This window comes from Heterodontus francisci, chromosome 19, assembly GCF_036365525.1.
Source record: "Heterodontus francisci isolate sHetFra1 chromosome 19, sHetFra1.hap1, whole genome shotgun sequence".
In the NCBI taxonomy this organism is placed as follows: domain Eukaryota; kingdom Metazoa; phylum Chordata; class Chondrichthyes; order Heterodontiformes; family Heterodontidae; genus Heterodontus; species Heterodontus francisci.
This window is the reverse complement of record NC_090389.1, coordinates 89,381,793-89,401,537: the sequence shown is the minus strand read 5'-3', so window position 1 is coordinate 89,401,537 and position 19,745 is coordinate 89,381,793. Positions and strand designations below refer to the sequence as shown.

The window sequence follows — 19,745 nt, the reverse complement described above, 5'->3', positions numbered from 1 at the left end:
GTACCGAGAGAGTGCCGCACTGTCGGAGGGTCAGTACCGAGAGAGTGCCGCACAGTCGGAGGGTCAGTACTGAGAGAGTGCCGCACTGTCGGAGGGTCAGTACTGAGAGAGTGCCGCACTGTCGGAGGGTCAGTACTGAGAGAGTGCCGCACTGTCGGAGGGTCAGTACTGAGAGAGTGCCGCAATGTCGGAGGGTCAGTACCGAGAGAGTGCCGCACTGTCGGAGGGTCAGTACTGAGAGAGTGCCGCAATGTCGGAGGGTCAGTACCGAGAGAGTGCCGCACTGTCGGAGGGTCAGTACTGAGAGAGTGCCGCAATGTCGGAGGGTCAGTACCGAGGGAGTGCCGCACTGTCGGAGGGTCAGTACTGAGAGAGTGCTGCACTGTCGGAGGGTCAGTACCGAGAGAGTGCCGCACAGTCGGAGGGTCAGTACCGAGAGAGTGCCGCACTGTCGGAGGGTCAGTACCGAGGGAGTGCCGCAATGTCGGAGGGTCAGTACCGAGGGAGCGCCGCACTGTCGGAGGGTCAGTACCGAGGGAGTGCCGCAATGTCGGAGGGTCAGTACCGAGGGAGCGCCGCAATGTCGGAGGGTCAGTACCGAGGGAGCGCCGCACTGTCGGAGGGTCAGTACCGAGGGAGCGATTCTCGGAAGACCGCCATCATTAACAACGAGCTCAGTAGATTCAATGTGGACATTGCAGCACTTCAGGAGACTCGCCTCCCCGCGAGTGGCTCTCTAGCAGAGCAAGACTACACCTTCTTCTGGCAGGGCAGGGATCCTGAAGAACCAAGACAGCATGGAGTGGGCTTCGCCATCAGAAACTCCTTGCTCAGCATGATAGAGCCTCCCTCAAATGGCTCGGAACGCATACTGTCCATCCGACTGCTCACCACCTCTGGTCCAGTACACCTACTCAGCATCTGTGCTCCAACACTGCTCCGCACCTGAAGCTAAAGACCAGTTCTATGAACAACTCCATAACATCATTAGCAGCATCCCCAACACCGAACACCTATTCCTGCTGGGGGACTTTAATGCCAGGGTTGGGGCCGACCATGACTCATGGCCCTCCTGCCTTGGGCGCTATGGCGTTGGAAGGATGAATGAGAACGGGCAGAGACTGCTTGAGTTGTGTACCTATCATAACCTCTGCATCACCAACTCGTTCTTTCACACTAAACCCTGTCACCAGGTTTCATGGAGGCACCCAAGATCACGTCGTTGGCACCAGCTAGACCTCATTGTCACAAGGCGAGCCGCCTTAAACAGTGTTCAAATCACACGCAGCTTCCACAGTGCGGACTGCGACACCGACCACTCCCTGGTGTGCAGCAAGGTTAGACTCAGACCAAAGAAGTTGCATCATTCCAAGCAGAAGGGCACATTAATCCCTCATATTTAAATATTGAGGTCTCTTTTATGTCCCTATATTCAGTCAACTCCTTAAACTGTGTAATAAAATCAATATGAGATAATATAGTTCAATAAAGTATTTTAATAATTGTGTATTAGGTTCTGTTATTCACTGGAGTTATCCCTGGCTAAACTTTGCTGCCATGGCAACCAGCAGAAGCTGCTGGAGGACTACAACTCCCAGCAGCCACCGGGAGAGGACTACAACTCCCAGCGTGCACCGCCCTCCTCCATGGTTGTGCATGCGTGCAATGTATCCTTCAAGCAGAAGCCGGAAGTGAAGGTGCTGGAGAGGCAGAGTTCAGTATTGATAGGGTCTTGTGTGTAGTTCAGTGTTATTGGGAGGTAGACGATGGCGAGAGCTAATGTAAGTTAAAAACGACAGATTCAGTTTTGTAAATGTGTTGTTTGGTGATTAATGTGAGCTGGAATTGGAAACCTTGCTGTGTTTCTGTAATGTGAAGTTGTTCCTAGATGTTCCCTGGGGAAGGGGGTTCTGTCGGCTTTTACTGTTACAGCCCAGCCTACGTGGCAAAGCTTTGTATTTGAGAAAACAAAGCTTCCCTCCTCCTGGGCACAGTGACTGTGAGCTTTGATATTTTCTCCCCCCCAACGCTCCCCACTTGTTAGGAAGTGGCTAACCAAGGTCCTGCAGCCCCCTCACCTTGCACCCCCGCCACTTCCCCCCACCCCCACCATATTCTATCAAGATAATGGATTGTGAAGAACTGCTTTGCAGTGGTTGTGGTGTTGGACTGTTAAACCTAGAGCCCATGAATTCAAATTCCACAGTGGGAGAGCGGATTGAATAAATCAGGGCATATATCGGTCAGTACCAGAGAGAAACAAAATGACTATCAAAGCTATAAAATAAAAGCAAAATACTGTGGATGCTGGAAATCTGAAACAAAAACAAGAAATGCTGGAATCACTCAGCAGGTCTGGCAGCATCTGTGGAAAGAGAAGCAGAGTTAACGTTTCGGGTCAGTGACCCTTCTTGTCCTCACTTTTCATCCCACCAGCCTCCATATCCAAAGGATCATCCTCCGCCATTTTCGCCACCTCCAGCGTGATGCCACTACCAGTCGCATCTTCCCCTCCCTTCCCCTGTCAGCATTCCGAAGGGATCGTTCCCTCCGCGACACCCTGGTCCACTCCTCCATTACCCCCACCACCTCGTCCCCGTCCCAGGGCACCTTCCCCTGCAATCGCAGGAGGTGTAATACCTGCCCATTTACCTCCCCTCTCCTCACTATCCCAGGCCCCAAACACTCCTTTCAGGTGAAGCAGCGATTTACTTGTACTTCTTTCAATGTAGTATACTGTATTCGCTGCTCACAGTGTGGTCTCCTCTACATTGGGGAGACCAAGCGCAGACTGGGTGACCGCTTTGCGGAACATCTCCGCTCAGTCCGCAAGCAGGACCCTGAGCTTCCGGTTGCTTGCCATTTCAACACTCCCCCCTGCTCTCATGCTCACATCTCTGTCCTGGGATTGCTGCAGTGTTCCAGTGAACATCAACGCAAGCTCGAGGAACAGCATCTCATCTACCGATTAGGCACACTACAGCCTGCCGGACTGAACATTGAGTTCAATAATTTCAGAGCATGACAGCCCCCCATTTTACTTTCATTTTTAGTTATTTTTTCTTCCTTTTTTTTACATTCTTTTTTACATTTTTTACTATCTTTTTTTTGCATTTATTTCATTTCATCTTAGTTTGTTCAGTTTGCTTACCCACTGTTTTTTTCAGGTTTTTTTTCAGGTTTGCACTTGCTGCTGTTCAATATTCAGTATATTCACACCTAATCTGTACTAATGCTTTGTCTTTCAACACACCATTAACATATTGTTTGCCTTTGCTCCGTGACCTTTTGGTCAGCTATGTGGCCTGGTCCAATCTGCACCTTCTCCTTTGTTATCTCTTGGCCCACCCCCACCTCACTTGTTTATAATCTGTGACTTTTCTAATATTTGTCAGTTCCGAAGAAGGGTCACTGACCCGAAACGTTAACTCTGCTTCTCTTTCCACAGATGCTGCCAGACCTGCTGAGTGGTTCCAGCATTTCTTGTTTTTGTTTGTGACTATCAAAGCTGCTGGATTCTTCTAAAAGCCCAACTGGAATGACCTTACACCGGCCTGTATGTGATTGCAGTCCCACTCCAATGTGGTTGCCTCTTAACTCCCCCGTTGGGGAGGCAGTGGCGTAGTGGAATTGTCGCTGGACTAGTAGCCCAGAGACCCAGGGTATTGATCTGGAGACATGGGTTCGAATCCCACCACAGCAGAAGGTGGAATTTGAATTTAATTAATAAATCTGGAATTTAAAGCTAGTCTAATGATGGCCATGAAACCATTGTCGATTGTTGTAAAAACCCATCTGGTTCACTAATGTCCTTTAGGGAAGGAAATCTGCTGTCCTTACCTGGTCTGGCCTACATGTGACTCCAGACCCACAGCAATGTGTTTAACTCTTACATGCCCTCTGAAATGGCCTAGCAAGCCACTCAGTTGTATCTAACCGCTAGCACTGTGGGGGTACCTACCCCACATGAATTTCAGCGGTTCAAGAAGGCAGCTCACCTCCACCTTCTCAAGGGCAATTAGGGATGGGCAATAAATGCTGGCCTGGCCAGCGATGCCCACATCCCATGAATGAGTAAAAAAAAAATCAAACCCCTCAGTGTGTGTTACACCTGCTTCCAGCAGCGCAGGACCTTCTCAAGGCAACTGGAAATGTCAACCTTGCCAGTAATGCCCACATCCCAGTAATAAAAATTGGATCACCACTGTTTAAATGCCTTGTATTTTCATCTGCATTGATGGTTCTTGTTTAAGTTGTATTGACTGATCCTCTGTCCTGTTTTTGCAGCACTCAGGGAACAACAGGGATGAGCATGTAAAGGTCACAACTCAGAGGAAACCGGGCTTCTTGGAGCGTCTTGGGGAGACCACGGGGGGCATGCTGGTGGGACTGATTGCCTTCCTTTTCTCTTTCTATCTCCTCTTCACCAATGAGGTAGGTGCAGGGATTGGGCTGCTTGCTGATCTCTGGACAGGCGTCTGTTACAGTGGCGTGGGCATAACTCAGTGGGTAGCTCTGTCTTGTCACTGAGTCAGAAGGTGGTGGGTTCAAGTCCCTGTGGCAGGACAGGTTCACAAAGCACGTGGGATGCTTCGCTTTATAAATAGAAACATGGAGTATAAAAGCCACCTTCTCAAGGGCAATTTGGGATGGGCAATAAATGGCCAGCAACGCCCACATCCCATGAACGAATAAAAAAAATGTTATGCTAAATCTTTCTAAAACACTGATTAGGCCCCAGCTGGAGTATTGTGTCCAATTCTGGGCACCTCACTGTAGGAAGGATGTCGATGCTTTGGAGAGGGTGTAGAAGAGATTTACTAGAATGTTACGGGGGGCGGGGGAAGGGTGAGCTTTTCCAGTTACTGAGAGCAACCGGGGTATGATCGCACAGTTCGTTATGTTATGCATTAAATCCAGAGGCTTAGATTAACAATCTGGCAACATGAATTCAAATCCCATCATAGCAGCTGGGGAATTTAAATTCAGTTAATTAAATAAATCTGGAATAAAAAGCTAGTCTCAGTAATGGTGACCATGAAACTATCAAATTGCCATAAAAACCCAACTGGTTCAGTAACGTCAATTAGGGAAGGAAATCTACTGTCTGCCTATAGGTGACTCCAGACCCACAACAATGTGGTTGACTCTGAACTGCCCTCTCAAATGGTCCAGCAAGCCACTCAGTTGTGTTCGAGAAGGTGGCTCGCCACCACCTTAAAATAAAATCTGGGGTTCTCCAGGCGGAGAAGGCTGAGAGGAGATTCGATAAAATCATGAAGGGTTTAGATCCAATAAGTAAAGAGAAACTGTTTCCATTGCTGAAGGGTTGATAACCAGAGGACACAGATTTAAGGTGATTGGCAAAAGAACAAGAGGTGACATGAGGGAAAAAGTTTTTTACACATTGAGTGGTTAGGATTTGGAATGCGCTACCTGATAGGGTGGTGGAAATAGATTGAATAGTATCCTTCAAAAGAGAATTGGATAAATACTTGAAAGAGAAAATTGCAGGGATGAGGGGAAAGGGTGGGAGAGTGGAATTAACTGAATTGCTCTACAAAAGAGGTGATGCGGTCTTGATGGGCTGAATGGCCTCCTTCTGTGCTGTCTATTCCATGAATCTCTGATTTTTGAGCTCGTAATCCAGGCTGACACTCCCAGTGCCAGTACCGAGGGAGTGCTGCACTATAGAGTGCCACATCTCGGGTGGATGTGAAAGATCCCATGGTGCTATTTTGAAGAAGAGCTGGGAGCTCTCCAGAATGTCTTGGGGTGGTGTTTATCCCTCAACTGACATCATTAAAACAGATTATCTGATCATTATCACATTGCTGTTTGAACTTAGGAGTAGGCCATTCAGCCCATCAAGCCTGCCCAGCCATTCAATATGATCATGGCTGATCATCCACTTCAATGCCTTTTTCCCCACACTATCCCCATATCCCTTTCTGTCATTTGTATTTAGAAATCTGTCAATCTCTACTTTAAACATACTCAATGACTGAGCTTCCACAGCCGTCTGGGGTAGAGAATTCCAAAGATTTACAACCCTGTCAGTAAAAAAACTTCTCCTCATCTCTGTCCTAAGTGGCTTCCCCCTTATTTTGAAATTGTGTCCCCTGGTTCTAGACTCCCCAACCAGGGGAAACATCTTACCTAGATCTACACTCTATCCCTTTAAGTATTTTGTAGGTTTCAATGAGATCACCTCACATTCTTCGAAACGCTAGAGAATACAGGCCCAGTTTTCCCAATCTCTCTTCACAGTCCCGCCATCCCGGGAACAAGTCTGGTGAACCTTCCTTACACTCCCTCAATGGCAATAATATCCTTCCTAAGGTAAGGGGTCCAAAACTGCACACAGTACTGCAGGTGCGGTCTAACCAAGGTTCTATACAATTGAAGCAAGACTTCACTACTCCTGTACTCAAATCCTCTTGCGATAAAGGCTAACATACCATTAGCCTTCTTAATTGCTTGCTGCACCTGCATGTTAGCTTTCAGTGACCTATTGACAAGGACACCCAGGTCCCTTTGTACATCTGCACTTTCTAATCTCTTACCGTTGAAGAAATACTCTGCACATCTGTTCCTCCTACCAAAGTGGATAACCTCACATTTTTCCACATTATATTCCATCTGCCATGTTGTTGCCCACTCACTAAGCCTATCCAAATCCCCTTGAAGCCACTTTGCATCTTCCTCACAACACACATTCCCACCTAGTTTTGTGTCATCCGTGAACTTGGAAATATTACATTTGGTCCCCACATCCAAATTATTGATATATATATTGTGAACAGCTGGGGCCCAAGCACTGATCCCTGCGGTACCCCACTAGTCACAGCCTGCCAACGCAAGAATGACCCGTTTATTCCTACTCTCTGCTTTCTGACTGTTAACCAATCCTTAATCCCTGCCAGTATATTACCTCCTATCCCATGTGCTTTAATATTGCTAACCAACCTCCTGTGGGGGACTTTATCAAAAGCCTTCTGAAAATCCAAGTATACCACGTCCACCGACTCCCCTTTATTATTTCTGTTAGTAACATCCTCAAAAAACTCCAACAGGTTTGTCAAACATAATTTCCCATTCATAAATCTATGTTGACTCTGCCCAATCAGATCATTATTATCCAAGTGTCCATTTATCACATCCTTTAGAATAGACTCCAGCATTTTCTCTAGTACTGATGTAAGGCTAACAGGTCTGTAGTTCCTTGTTTTCTCTCTCCCTCCCTTCTTAAATAGTGGGGTGACATTTTCTACCTTCCAATTTGCAGGAACGGTTTCAGAATCTATAGAATTTTAGAAGATGTTCACTGATGCATCCACTATCTCCATAGCTACTTTTTTCAACACTCTGGGATGTAGAATATCAGGCCTCGGGGAATTATCAACCTTCAGCCCCATTAATTTCTCCAATATAACCTTCTTACTAATACTAATTTCCTTCAATTCCTCATTCTCCCTAATCCCTTGGATCTCTAATTCTGGGGAATTTCTTGTAGCTTCCTCAGTGAAGAAAGACATAAAGCAATCATTTAGTTTCTTTGCCATTTCTCTATTCCCCATTATAAATTCTCCTGACTCTGCCTGTAATGGACCCACATTTGTCTTCGCCAAACGTTTTCTTTCTATGTACCTATAGAAGCTTTTACAGTCTGTTTTTATGTTTTTTGCTGTTCATATTCTATTCTCCCTACCTTTATCTGTTTCTTCGTCCTCCTTTGCTGTATTCTAAAATCCTCCCAATCCTCAGGTTTACTACCATTTCTGCCAACTTTATAGGCCTTTTCTTTTAATCTTATACAATTCTTAACTTCCTTTGTTATCCACGGTTAACTGCCTTTTCTTTTTGGGGTTTTTGTGCCTTGAAGGAATGTATAGTTGCTGTAAACTATGTAATAATTCTTTAAAGACTATCCATTACCTATGTACTGTCATACCTTTTAATGTATTTTCCCAATCCACCTCAGCCAATTTGCCTCTCATACCTTCATAATTTCCTTTGTTCAAATTTAACACACTGGCTTCAGATTGAACTACCTCACTTTCAAACATAATGTAACATTCTACAATATTATCCTTAAGGTTTCTTTTACAACAAGATTATTAAGCAGCCGTAATGACATAATACTAGATTTAAAATAGCCTGTTCTCTAGTCGGTTCCTCAACATACTACTGTAGAAAACCATCCCTAACAGATTCCAGAAACTCGTCTTCCACAGCATTAGTGCTCATTAGGTTTACCCAGTCTATAGGCAGATTGAAATCACCCGTGAATACTGTATTACCCATGCTTCTCTAATCTTCTTATCAATACCATGCCCTGCACTACCACTAACCTTGTCTGGCATCCTGCACTGTGGGTTTTATCCTGTTTATTGCTCAAATGTCTCAATAATATAAACAAAGTCAACAGAGAAATGTTGACTGAGAAAGCTGAAGGGGCCAAAATGAATCTAGAGCATGTGGTCCTTCAACATTACCATCGTTTCTGAAGGGTGAGAATGCGTATGCCTGATCTCTTTCGGGTCCTGTGTTGGATGTGTGACTGACCAGAGCTGTGCTTTTGACTCCACGTCCGTGCCATTACTAAGACCACCTATTTCCACCTCCATAGCATCGCTTGTCTCTGCCCCTGCCTCAGCTGATCCATTGCTGAAACCTTTGTCCATGCCTTTGTTACCTCCAAAACTCTTCTGTTTGGCCTGCCACCTTCCACCCTCCAACAACTTGAGCTGTTGCAAACCTCTACTGCCTGTATCCTAACACTCACCAAGTCCTAGTCACGTATCACCAGTGTTCCCTCTAAGCTATGTGGGTGGGAGGGTGGGGGGGTGGTTGGTGTTGGCAGAGCAGTAATCCGGAATATACTACAAGCACAAGTAAAATTAGAAGGAATGTTGCCTATCATCCCTGTGCTCACTGGCTCCCAGTCTGGCAATGCATCGATTTTTAAAATTCTCATCCACTCGTTCAGATCCCTCCATGGCCTCGTGTCCTCCCTATCGCTGCTCCACCTCCACAACCCTCCGCGATCTCTGAGCATCCCTGATTTTTAATCACTTTACCATTGGTGGTCCTGCTTTCAGCTGCCTAAGCCCTAAGCTCTGGAATCCCCTCCCTAAACCTCTCCGCCTCTCTACTTCTCTCTCCTTTAAGGTGCTGCTTAAAACCTACCTCTTTGACCAAGCTTTTGGTCACCTGTCCTATTATCTCCTTATTTGGCTCGGTGTCACTTGTTATCTGATTTACATACCTGTGAAGTGGTTTGGGATATTTTATTTCATTAATGGTGCTTTATAATGCAAGTTTATGTGCAAGGCTCCTTCTCCAGCACTTTCCAAACACGCGACCTCTACCACCTAGAAGGACAAGGGCAGCAGACACATGGGAACATCACCACCTGCAAGTTCCCTTCCAAGTCACACACCATCCTGACTTGGAACTATATCGCCGTTCCTTCACTGTCACTGGGTCAAAATCCTGGAACTCCCTTCCTAACAGCACTGTGGGTGAACCCACCCCACATTAAAGGCCTGCTACCCGACCCGAACCCGACGACGTGTGTTGGGTCCGGGTTGTGCCGGGTTGCTCCTCCGGGTCCGGCTTTCAGAGTCGGGCCGGGTCCAGGTCAGACACACACAGCAAGAATTGCAGGTAAGTGTTTAAAGTAAAAAAAACTTACCTGAGCTGGGAGTCCGGGACGTCAAAGAATGAGACCCTGAGTCTGCGCAGTGAGCATCTCTATGACGTCATCACGCTCACGCTGCAGCTTCCTGAAGATTGGGAGTCAGAAGGTAAGTGAAGGGAACATTCCGGGGGTCGGGTCGGGCGCGGGGGGAAATGGAGGGACTCGGGCCAGGTTGGGCTCGGGTCCGATGTGGTTCTGTCTGGTTCAGGTCGGGGTTTTCTTTTGTGACTTGAGCAGGCCTTTCCCCCATGTGGACTGCAGCGGTTCAAGAAGGCAGCTCACCACCACTTTCTCAAGGGCAGTGAGGAATGGGCAATAAATGCTGGCCTGGCCAGTGACACCCACATCCAGTTAATGAATTTTTAAAAAGGTTGTTGCTGACTTCATCTGTTGTGCCCAGCAGCGAGTGACTTCCTCTTGTTCCCGTTTCTCCTCCACACCTCACTCACGATCAATGGCATTTAACCCTCCTTTTTGTGCAGGGAAGATGCGTCAGGACTCGGAATTCCCTGGAAGAGGGCCTTTCCCTTGTGGTGATCTTGAATGACGTCTTCACTCCATTACCTCAAAATGACGGGAAATTGGTGCATCTGTCGGGATCCCTTATGACAATGCAAGTGAGTGAGGAATATTCTGTTTCGAAAAAAATAGTTCCCTGTGGTAATGGGTTCAAATCCCGAGGGAGACAAGTTAAACCTGAGGAGGTTCGGTGTAAGAAGGGACCGCTGAGGGATATGGGGAGAGGGTGGGATTGGGTGTTTGGGGAGAGGTTGCGGGTGGGTTTTAGATCTATCTAAAAGGGATGGACTAGTTGGGTGTAATTGCTGCCCCTGTGTAATGAGTAGAAGGTGTAACCCCCCCCCCCCCACTCCCCGATTATCACGTGTGACATTGTCCTTCTTGCCCTCCCCCCTCACGAATGGCCCACTTTCTGTGGCACCTTGTGCCATTTCCTGTTCTGTCCCATTGGTGCTGCTGATTTATTAGCATGAACCCCTGTGCTGGGGGTTTGGGCTACAGTCTAGACCCAACTCGTCTCTTCAGGGAGACTTATTAGTCTCTGCAGGGCCTACACTGCAATTTTAAAATTCTCATCCTTGTTTTCAAATCTCTCCATGGCCTCACCACTCCCTAATCTTCTCCAGCTCTACAACCCTCTGAGCTATCTGCACTCCTCCTATTATTGCCTCGTACATCCCCGATTTTAATTGCTCCACCATTGGCGGCCGTGCCTTCAGTTCCCTGAACCCTAAGTTCTGCAATTCCCTCCCTACACCTTTCCACCTCTCTACCTTTCCTTTTAAGGTGCTCCTTAAGCCCCACCTCTTTGACCAAGTTTTCTATCCGTCAACCTGTGTTCGCCTCAGGTGGTTCCGTGACACATTTTATTTGATAACCGCTCCTGCGAAGCACCTTGGGATATTTTGACTATGTTAAAGGTGCTATATAAATGCAAGTTATGTTGTTGCAGTGGAGAGTTTGCTATTTGGTTTGCAGAATCTATTGTGACTCTCTGGGTTCAATGGTACTCGGGATCCAGCGAGGAGCATTCGGGAGGTGCCTTGCTCACAGCTGTTGTGTTTTCCTTTCTTGCAGCCACTGTACGACCCAAACTATGGGATTTCGGTCCACGTGGTTAAGCTGCAGCGTCGTGTGGAAATGTACCAGTGGGTGGAATATGGTGACTCGAGGTCAGTGAGGTGGAGCAGGGCGAATTCAAGCATCAAGGCTTTGTCTGAAGCAATGTATAGGCTCTCACACAATAAAAGACTTACATTTCTGTAGCGCCTTTTACCTCTTCGGAACTTCCCAAAGTGCTTAACAGCCAATGAGGTACTCTTTTGAAGTGTAGTCACTGTTGTAATGTAAGAAACACGGCAAGTTCCCACAAACAACGATGAGTTAAATGACTGGATCATCTGTTTTCGTGAAGTTGGTTGAGGAATAAATGTTGGACACCAGGTAGAACTCCCCTGTTCTTCAAATAATGTAATGGGATCTTTTACATTTTTGTGCTTGTAGGATCTTGCTGTGCACAAATTGGCTGCCACATTTATCAACATAATAGATCTCATTGCACTGTGTGGGACAAAACAGGAGAGCTCTCCCCCCTTGTCCTGTTCAATATTTATCCTTCAGTCAAAAAATAGATTATCTTGTCATTTATCACATTGCTGTTTGTGGGAGCTTGCTGTGTGCAAATTAGCTGCTGTTTTGAAGGAGAGCAGGGGAGTTCTCCCCAGTGTCCTGACCAATATTTATCCCTCAGTCAACATCACAAAAACAGATTTTTAAAATTTATTTGTTCATGGGATGTGGGCGTCGCTGGCCAGGCCAGCATTTATTGCCCATCCCTAATTGCCCTTGAGGAGGTGGTAGTGAGATGCTTTCTTGAACCACTGCAGTCCATGTGAGGTAGGTACACCCACAGTGCTGTTAGGAAGGGAGTTCCAGGATTTTGACCCAGTGACAGTGAAGGAATGGCGATATAGTTCCAAGTCAGGATGGTGTGTGACTTGGAGGGGAACTTGCAGGTGGTGGTGTTCCCATGCATTTGCTGCCCTTGTCCTTCTAGTTGGTAGAGGTCGCGGGTTTGGAAGGTGCTGTCTAAGCAGCCTTGGTGCGTAGCTGCAGTGCATCTTGTAGATGGTAGACACTCCTGCCTCTGTGCATCGGTGGTGGAGGGAGTGAATGTTTGTGGATGGGGTGCCAATCAAGCGGGCTGCTTTGTCCTGGATGGTGTTGAGCTTCTCGAGTGTTGTTGGAGCTGCACCCATCCAGGCAAGTGGAGAGTATTCCATCACACTCCTGACTTGTGCCTTGTAGATGGTGGACAGGCTTTCGGGAGTCAGGAGGTGAGTTACTCACCTCAGAATTCCCAACCTCTGACCTGCTCTTGTAGTCACAGTATTTATGTGGCTGGTCCAGTTCAGTTTCTGATCAGTGGTAACCCCCAGGATGTTGATAGCGGATTAAACGATGGTAATACCTTTGGACGTCCAGGGGAGTTGGTTAGATTCTCTCTTGTTGGAGATGGTCATTGCTTGGCACTTGTGTGGCGCGAATGTTACTTGCTACTTATCAGCCCAAGCCTGGATATTATCCAGGTTTGGGAACTCGATAGGGCGGCACAGTGGCGCAGTGGTTAGCACTGCAGCCTCACAGCTCCAGCGACCCGGGTTCAATTCCTGGTACTGCCTGTGTGGAGTTTGCAAGTTCTCCCTGTGTCTGCGTGGGTTTCCTCCGGGTGCTCCGGTTTCCTCCCACATGCCAAAGACTTGCAGGTTGATAGGTAAATTGGCCATTAGAAATTGCCCCTAGTATAGGTAGGTGGTAGGGAAATATAGGGACAGGTGGGGGTGTGGTAGGAATATGGAATTAGTGTAGGATTAGTATAAATGGGTGGTTGATGGTCGGCACAGACTCGGTGGGCCGAAGGGCCTGTTTCAGTGCTGTATCTCTAAAACTAAAAAAACTAAAAAATTATCTAGTCCTTATCACATTGTTGTTTGTGTGAACGTGCTGTGCACAGATTGGCTGCGCATTTCCTACAACAGTGACTGTGCTACGATAAGTATTTCATTAATTGTAACGCTTTAGGACGTCCCAAGGATGTGAATGGCGCTATAAAAATGCAAGTTCTTTCTTGGCATCCCCTCAGAAGGTGCCAGTGGGAATACAGGCACTGGATAGTGTGCTGAGTGGGACCTGACCCAGGTTGGTTCCTTGACCAGTGCTCAGCCTGGTGACCTTTGCTCGGGTGACAGTGGGACTGTCCCTGGGGAATGGGGCAGAACAATTGGCCCGATTTCTGGTTCCTGCTGTTTAGTGGCTTCTCCTCCAACCCTCCACTTCCCTGATTTACTTTGTCTGCTCTCGATCTCTCTTTCAAATATTTGAGGTGAGGTTCCAGATACCAGTTGGTGCCCCTGGAACTAGAAACATCAAGTTTTATGGCCTTATTAACCTGCATCACTCTTTTAATGATTTGTAAATATGTACCACTAGATGCCTCTGCTCCATTACCCCGTTTAGACCCTCAGTATACTGCTTGGGTAATATTAATCACTAAAAGCAGTGGCACAGATTAAGACGATTTAAAAATAAAATAAAATTATGCACTGGGGCTCATTCTGATAGGGATAGAATTGAAAAGCAGAGAAGTTATTTGTCTGGAACCTTGGTTAGACCGCACTTGGAGCTGCAGCACTGTAAACTGTTCTGATCCCCATGTTATAGAAAAGGTATCGAGGCACTAGAGAAAGTGCAACAAAGATTTATAAGGATGATACTAAGGACTGACAGTATATATCAGGGAAGGCTGAACAGACTGGCACTCTCTTCTCTAGAAAAGAGAAGGCTGAGGGTGACCTGATAAAGATCTTTAAAATTCTGAAAGGATTTGATAGGAAAGACATAGAGAAAATCTTTTTGTTTTTGGGTGAGTTCAAAATCAGGGGCCGTAAATATATGTAGGGTACAGTAGCACAATGATTGTTACTGGACTAGTAATCCAGAGACCTGGACAAATCATAGAATGATTACAGCATAGAAGGGCCATTTGGCCCCTGGAATCTGTTCTGGCTCTCTGCATGATCAACTCAGCTAGTCACACTCGCCCACCCGTTCTCCGTGACCCTGCGAACTTATTCTCTTCAGATAATTATCCAATTCTCTTTTGAAAGCCACGATTGAATCTTCCTCCACGACACACTCAGGCAGTGCATTCCCGATCCTAACCACTGTTACAAACATTTTTCCTCATGTTGCCTTTGGCTCTTTTACCAGTCACCTTAAATCGGTGTCCTCTGGTTCTGGACCCTTCTGCCAATGGGAACAGTTTCTCTCTATCTACTCTGTCCAGACCCCTCATAATTTTGAACACCTCTATCAAATCTCCTCTCAACCTTCCCCAAGGGGAATATCCCCAGCTTCTCCAATCTGTTCACATAACTGAAGTCTCTTATCCGTGGAGCCATTTTCGTGAATCTTTTCTGCATCCTCTCTAAAACCTTCACATCCTTCCTAAAGTGTGGAGCCCAGAACTGGACACAATACTCCAGTTGAGTGTGAGCCAGTGTTTTATACAGGTTCACCATAACTTCCTTCCTTTTGTACTCTATGCCTCTATTTATAAAACCCAAGATCCCTTGTGCCTTTTTAACCATTTTCTCAACCTGCACTGCCACATACAATGATTGGTGTACATATACCCTCAAATCCCTCTGCTCCTGCCCCCGCTTTAGAATTGTATCCTTGTTTTGCCTATCCTTATTCTTCCGACCTAAATCTATCACTTCACACTTCTCTGCAGTAAATTTCATCTGCCACTTGTCCGCCCATTCCACCAGCCTGTCCATGTCCTCTAGAAGTCCATCACTATCCTCCTCTCAAATACTTCCAAGTTTTGTGTCATCTGCAAATTTTGAAATTGTGCCCTGCACAACCAAGTCTTGGTCATTAATACAGATCAAGAAAAGCAGTGGTCCTAATATTGAGCCCTGGGGAACCCAATTACATACCTTCCTCCAGTCTGAGAAACAACTGTTCACCATTACTCTCTGTTTACCCTCACTAATGATCCAGAGACATGAGTTCAAATGAAATGAAATCAAATGATGAATTTAAATTCAATTAAATAAATGTATCTGGAATAAAAAGCTGATATCAAAAAGCTGATGCAGAGTTAAACAAGAGCATGGGAAAGGCTTCCTCTGCTATGTCCAGACTGGCCAAGAGAGTGTGGGAAAATGGCGCACTGACACAGAACACAAAAGTCCAAGTGTATCAGGCCTGTGTCCTCAGTACCTTGCTCTACGGCAGCGAGGCCTGGACAACGTACGTCAGCCAAGAGCGACGTCTCAATTCATTCCATCTTCGCTGCCTCTGGAGAATCCTTGGCATTAGGTGGCAGGACCGTATCTCCAACACATAAGTCCTCGAGGCGGCCAACATCCCCAGCATATACACCCTACTGAGCCAGCGACGCTTGAGATGGCTTGGCCATGTGAGCTGCATGGAAGATGGCAGGATCCCCAAGGACACATTGTACTGCGAGCTCGTCGCTGGTACCATACCTACCGGCCGTCCTTGTCTCTTTAAAGACGTCTGCAAGCACGACATGAAATCCTGTGATATTGATCACAAGTCGTGGGAGTCAGTTGCCAGCGATCGCCAGAGCTGGCGGACAGCCATAAAGGCGGGGCTAAAGCGTGGCGAGTCGAAGAGACTTAGCAGTTGGCAGGAAAAAAGACAAGCGCAAGGAGAGAACCAACTGTGTAACAGCCCCGACAACCAATTTTATCTGCAGCTCCTGTGGAAGAGTCTGTCACTCTAGAATTGGACTTTATAGCCACTCCAGGTGCTGCTGCACAAACCACTGACCACCTCCAGGCGCTTACCCATTGTCTCTCGAGACAAGGAGGCCAAAGATCAATGATGGTGACTGTGAAACTATTGGATTTTCATAAAAACCCATCTGGTTCACTTTAGGGAAGGAAATTTGCCGTCCTTACCCGGTCTGGGCCGACGTGTGACTCCAGACCCACAGCAATGTGGTTGACTCTTAATTGCCCCCTGATTATGGTCTCGCAAACCACTCAGTTGTATTCAAGAAGACTGCTCAATGGCAGTTTTGGATGGACAACAAATCCGATAGGGAATTCTTTACCCAGAGAGTGGTGAGAATGTGTAACTCGTTACCACAGGGAGTGGTTGAGGTGAATGGATACATTTGAGGGGAAGTTAGGTAAATACATGAGGAAGAAAGGAATGGAAGGATATGTTGATGGGGTAAGATAAAATGGAGTGGTGTGGAGCATAAACACCAGCACAGACCAGTTGGCCGAATGGCCTGTTTCTGAGCTATAGACTCAGTGTAACCCAGTGAATGTAGGAACAGGAGTAGTCTATTCAGCTCCTCCAGCCTGCTCTGCAATTCTATCAGATGTTTGCTGCGGTTTTCAGCTGATAAAGTGAGAAAGATTTGGGGGAAGGAAAACAGGCCTGAAAGGCTACATCAGTTTCATAGATTTGAGCTGTCACTGTGCGGTGAGCGTAAGGAATTAAATGCTGCAACCTTATCCCCAGGGACTATGAAGAGGATGGTGAGAAGAAGACCGAGACGAGATATTCCTACAGTAAGTCCTAATTGTTCAGAAATTCAATTCTTGTTTCAGTCAGTGCTAGCACATCTCCTGTGCCATTGCTTTACTGTTGAGTCAATTGATGCATTTGTTTTATATGAAAGAGGTGTCCTACTGTGTGACCCGCAGTGCATTGCTTTATGGCTAGCAGGTTTAATAAATAAACACAGGTTCAGGTCAGTAAGAGTTCAATTGTTTAATCCCTCCATTATCTTACCCTCTCCTTAACTCTGTAACCTCCTCAAATTTTAAACAGCAACTTAAAGGAGGAAAGAGAGGTAGAGGGGCGGAGAGGTTTAGGGAGGGAATTCCAGAGCTTAGAGCCCAGGCAGCTGTAGGCTCGGCTGCCAATGGTGGACCGATTAAAAACTGGAGATGTGCAAGAGGCCGGAATTGGAGGGCAGTAGAGATCTTGGAGGGTTGTTGGACTGGAGGAGGTTACAGAGATAGGGAGGGGCGTGACCATGAGGGATTTGAAAACAAGGATGAAAATTTTAAAATTGATGCTTTGCTGGGCGGATAGCTGATGTCGATCACGCAGGGACTAATGAGCTTTCCCTGAAGAGGTGAACTGGACCATGAGGGTTTTAAATTGGTGGTGTTGGTGGACCGGGAGCCAGTGTTGGTCAGCGAGGTCAGGGCTGTTGGACGAGGCTGGACTGGGTGCGAGACAGGATACACGCAGCTTAACTTCGATCTCCCAGCTTCTGTTCTTTGTGGAGACACAAACGGCCACGAGCTTCATCAGCAGTTGGGTAATATCATCAGCAGGAAATGTGACCCACAACATTTGTTGTTTAGATACCGAGTGGAAGTCAGAAGTTGTCAACAGCAGGAACTTTGATCGCGAAATTGGGCACAAGAACCCAAGGTAAGAATGCTTTTGAAGTGAAAGATGCATTAAATGATGGGACCAGTTGTTCGGAACCAAAATGGCAGAGAGTCAGAATATGTCCTCTCATGGCACTGGGGCTTTCAAAGGTTCCAGCCCAATGACCTTTGCAAGACTCACTTTGCCCTCTTACCCTCAGCCTACATGGATAGACATCCCCGATTTTAATTACTATTATTGGCGACCGTGCCTTCAACTGCCTGGGTCCTAAGCTCAGGAATTCCCTCCCTAAACCTCTCTGCCTCTCTCTCGTCCTTTAAAATGCTCCTTAAAACCTGCCTCTTTAACCGAGTTGTTGGTCATCTGCTCTAATATCTCCTTATGTGGCACAGTGTCAGATTTTGTTTCATAACGTACTTATGGCACTTCTTGGGATTTTCTTTTACTATGTTAAAGGTGCTATATAAATGTAAATTGTTGAAACCACCTTGTGATCTCTATGCCCTCTCAAGGGGCAATAATAGATTACATACGAACGTATGAATTAGGAGCAGGAGTAGGCCACTCGGCCCTCGAGCCTGCTCCGCCATTCAATAAGATCATGGCTGATCTAATTGTAACCTTGACTGCACATTCCCACCTACCCCCAATAACCTTCACCCCCTTGCTTATCAAGAATCCACTGCCTTTTGAGGAAGGGAATTCCAAAGACTCACGATCTGAGTCCTAACCTGCTACTTTCCTCATCTTCCCCTCAGCTCTATGGCAGTCGAATCTTTTGTGGCTGTGGCTGCTGATGTTAGCGTGGGCCATTTTCACCTTTCTAAAGGTAAGCAAGTTAAATAACAACAATAAGAAATGCTGGAAATACTCAGCAGGTCTGGCAGCATCTGTGGAGAGAGAGAAACAGAGTTATGTTTCAGGTCAGTGACATTTCATCAGAATCTCTTTTTTTTTTTATTCCTCTAGTGCTGGTCCTCCGCTTGGGTTTGCACCCCCCCCCCCCCCCCACTCCACCCCCGGTGACCAAGTCACAAATGCAGTCGCTCACTATTTACCCTCTTAAACCTTTCACAATTTGAAATACTTCACATATTCTATTCGGTTCCGGTAGAAAAGGCCCAATAATTCGATCCTTTCTTCATAGCTCTAAGCACACATTCCTGCTACTGTTCTAGTGAATCATCTAGGAACAGGAGATGGTCTTACGAACGTTTGAATTAGGAGCGGGAGTAGGCCACTCGGCCCTTCGAGCCTGCTCCGCCATTCAATAAGCTCATGGCTGAACTGATTACTCCACATTTCCACCGATAACCTTTCACCCCCTTGCTTATCAAGAATCTATCTAACTCTGCCTTAAAAATATTCAAAGACTCTGCTTCCACTGCCTTTTGAGGAAGAGAATTCCAAAGACTCACGACCCTCTGAGAGAAAACATTTCTCCTCATCTCTGTCTTAAATGGGTGACCCCTTATTTTTAAACAGTGACCCCTAGTTCGAGATTCTCCCACAAGGAGAAACATCCTTTCCACATCCACCCTGTCAAGACCTCTCAGCCTGTTCTGCCATACATTTAGATCATGGCTGATTTGTACCTCAACTCTGCTTACCTGCCTTGGCTCTGTAACCCTTAATATCCTGACCTAACAAAAATCTATCAATCTCAGTTTTTAAATTTCCAATTGACTCCCAGCATCTACAGCTTTTTGTGGGAGAGAGTTCCAGATTTCCACTCCCCTTTGTGTGAAGAAGTGCTTCCTGACATCACCCCTGAATGGCCTGGCTCTAATTTTAAGGTTCTACCCCTTTGTTCTGGACTCCCCCCACCAGAGGAAATAGTTTCTCTCTGTCGACCCTATCAACCCTTTTAATCATCATAAACAACTCAATTAGATCACCCCTTAAATCTCCTATATTCAAGGGAAGACTAGTCTAGTCTGTGTAACCTGTCTGTATAATTCAACCCTTTCAGTCTTGGATATGGGAGCAGAATCCGAGTCTTGTGCTTTATGCAGAGTGAGTGAGAGAAATAGATGCAAATGGCACAAAAGAGGCATTTGAA

General features: G+C 46.5%; 1 protein-coding gene across 1 annotated transcript in view; it reads left to right on the top strand.

Annotated features, from left to right (window-relative positions):
- The first annotated feature begins 1,660 nt into the window (after nucleotides 1-1,660).
- The window catches only part of LOC137380289 (transmembrane protein 43-like), a 33,512-nt gene continuing 15,427 nt past the window's right edge, over nucleotides 1,661-19,745 (top strand). The window contains exons 1-7 of the mRNA XM_068052189.1: nucleotides 1,661-1,781; nucleotides 4,288-4,434; nucleotides 10,189-10,323; nucleotides 11,303-11,397; nucleotides 16,796-16,845; nucleotides 17,653-17,722; nucleotides 18,442-18,512. Coding sequence (XP_067908290.1) covers nucleotides 1,767-1,781; nucleotides 4,288-4,434; nucleotides 10,189-10,323; nucleotides 11,303-11,397; nucleotides 16,796-16,845; nucleotides 17,653-17,722; nucleotides 18,442-18,512 — 583 coding nt within the window. The 5' untranslated portion in view covers nucleotides 1,661-1,766. The remainder of the gene's footprint in view (nucleotides 1,782-4,287; nucleotides 4,435-10,188; nucleotides 10,324-11,302; nucleotides 11,398-16,795; nucleotides 16,846-17,652; nucleotides 17,723-18,441; nucleotides 18,513-19,745) is intronic.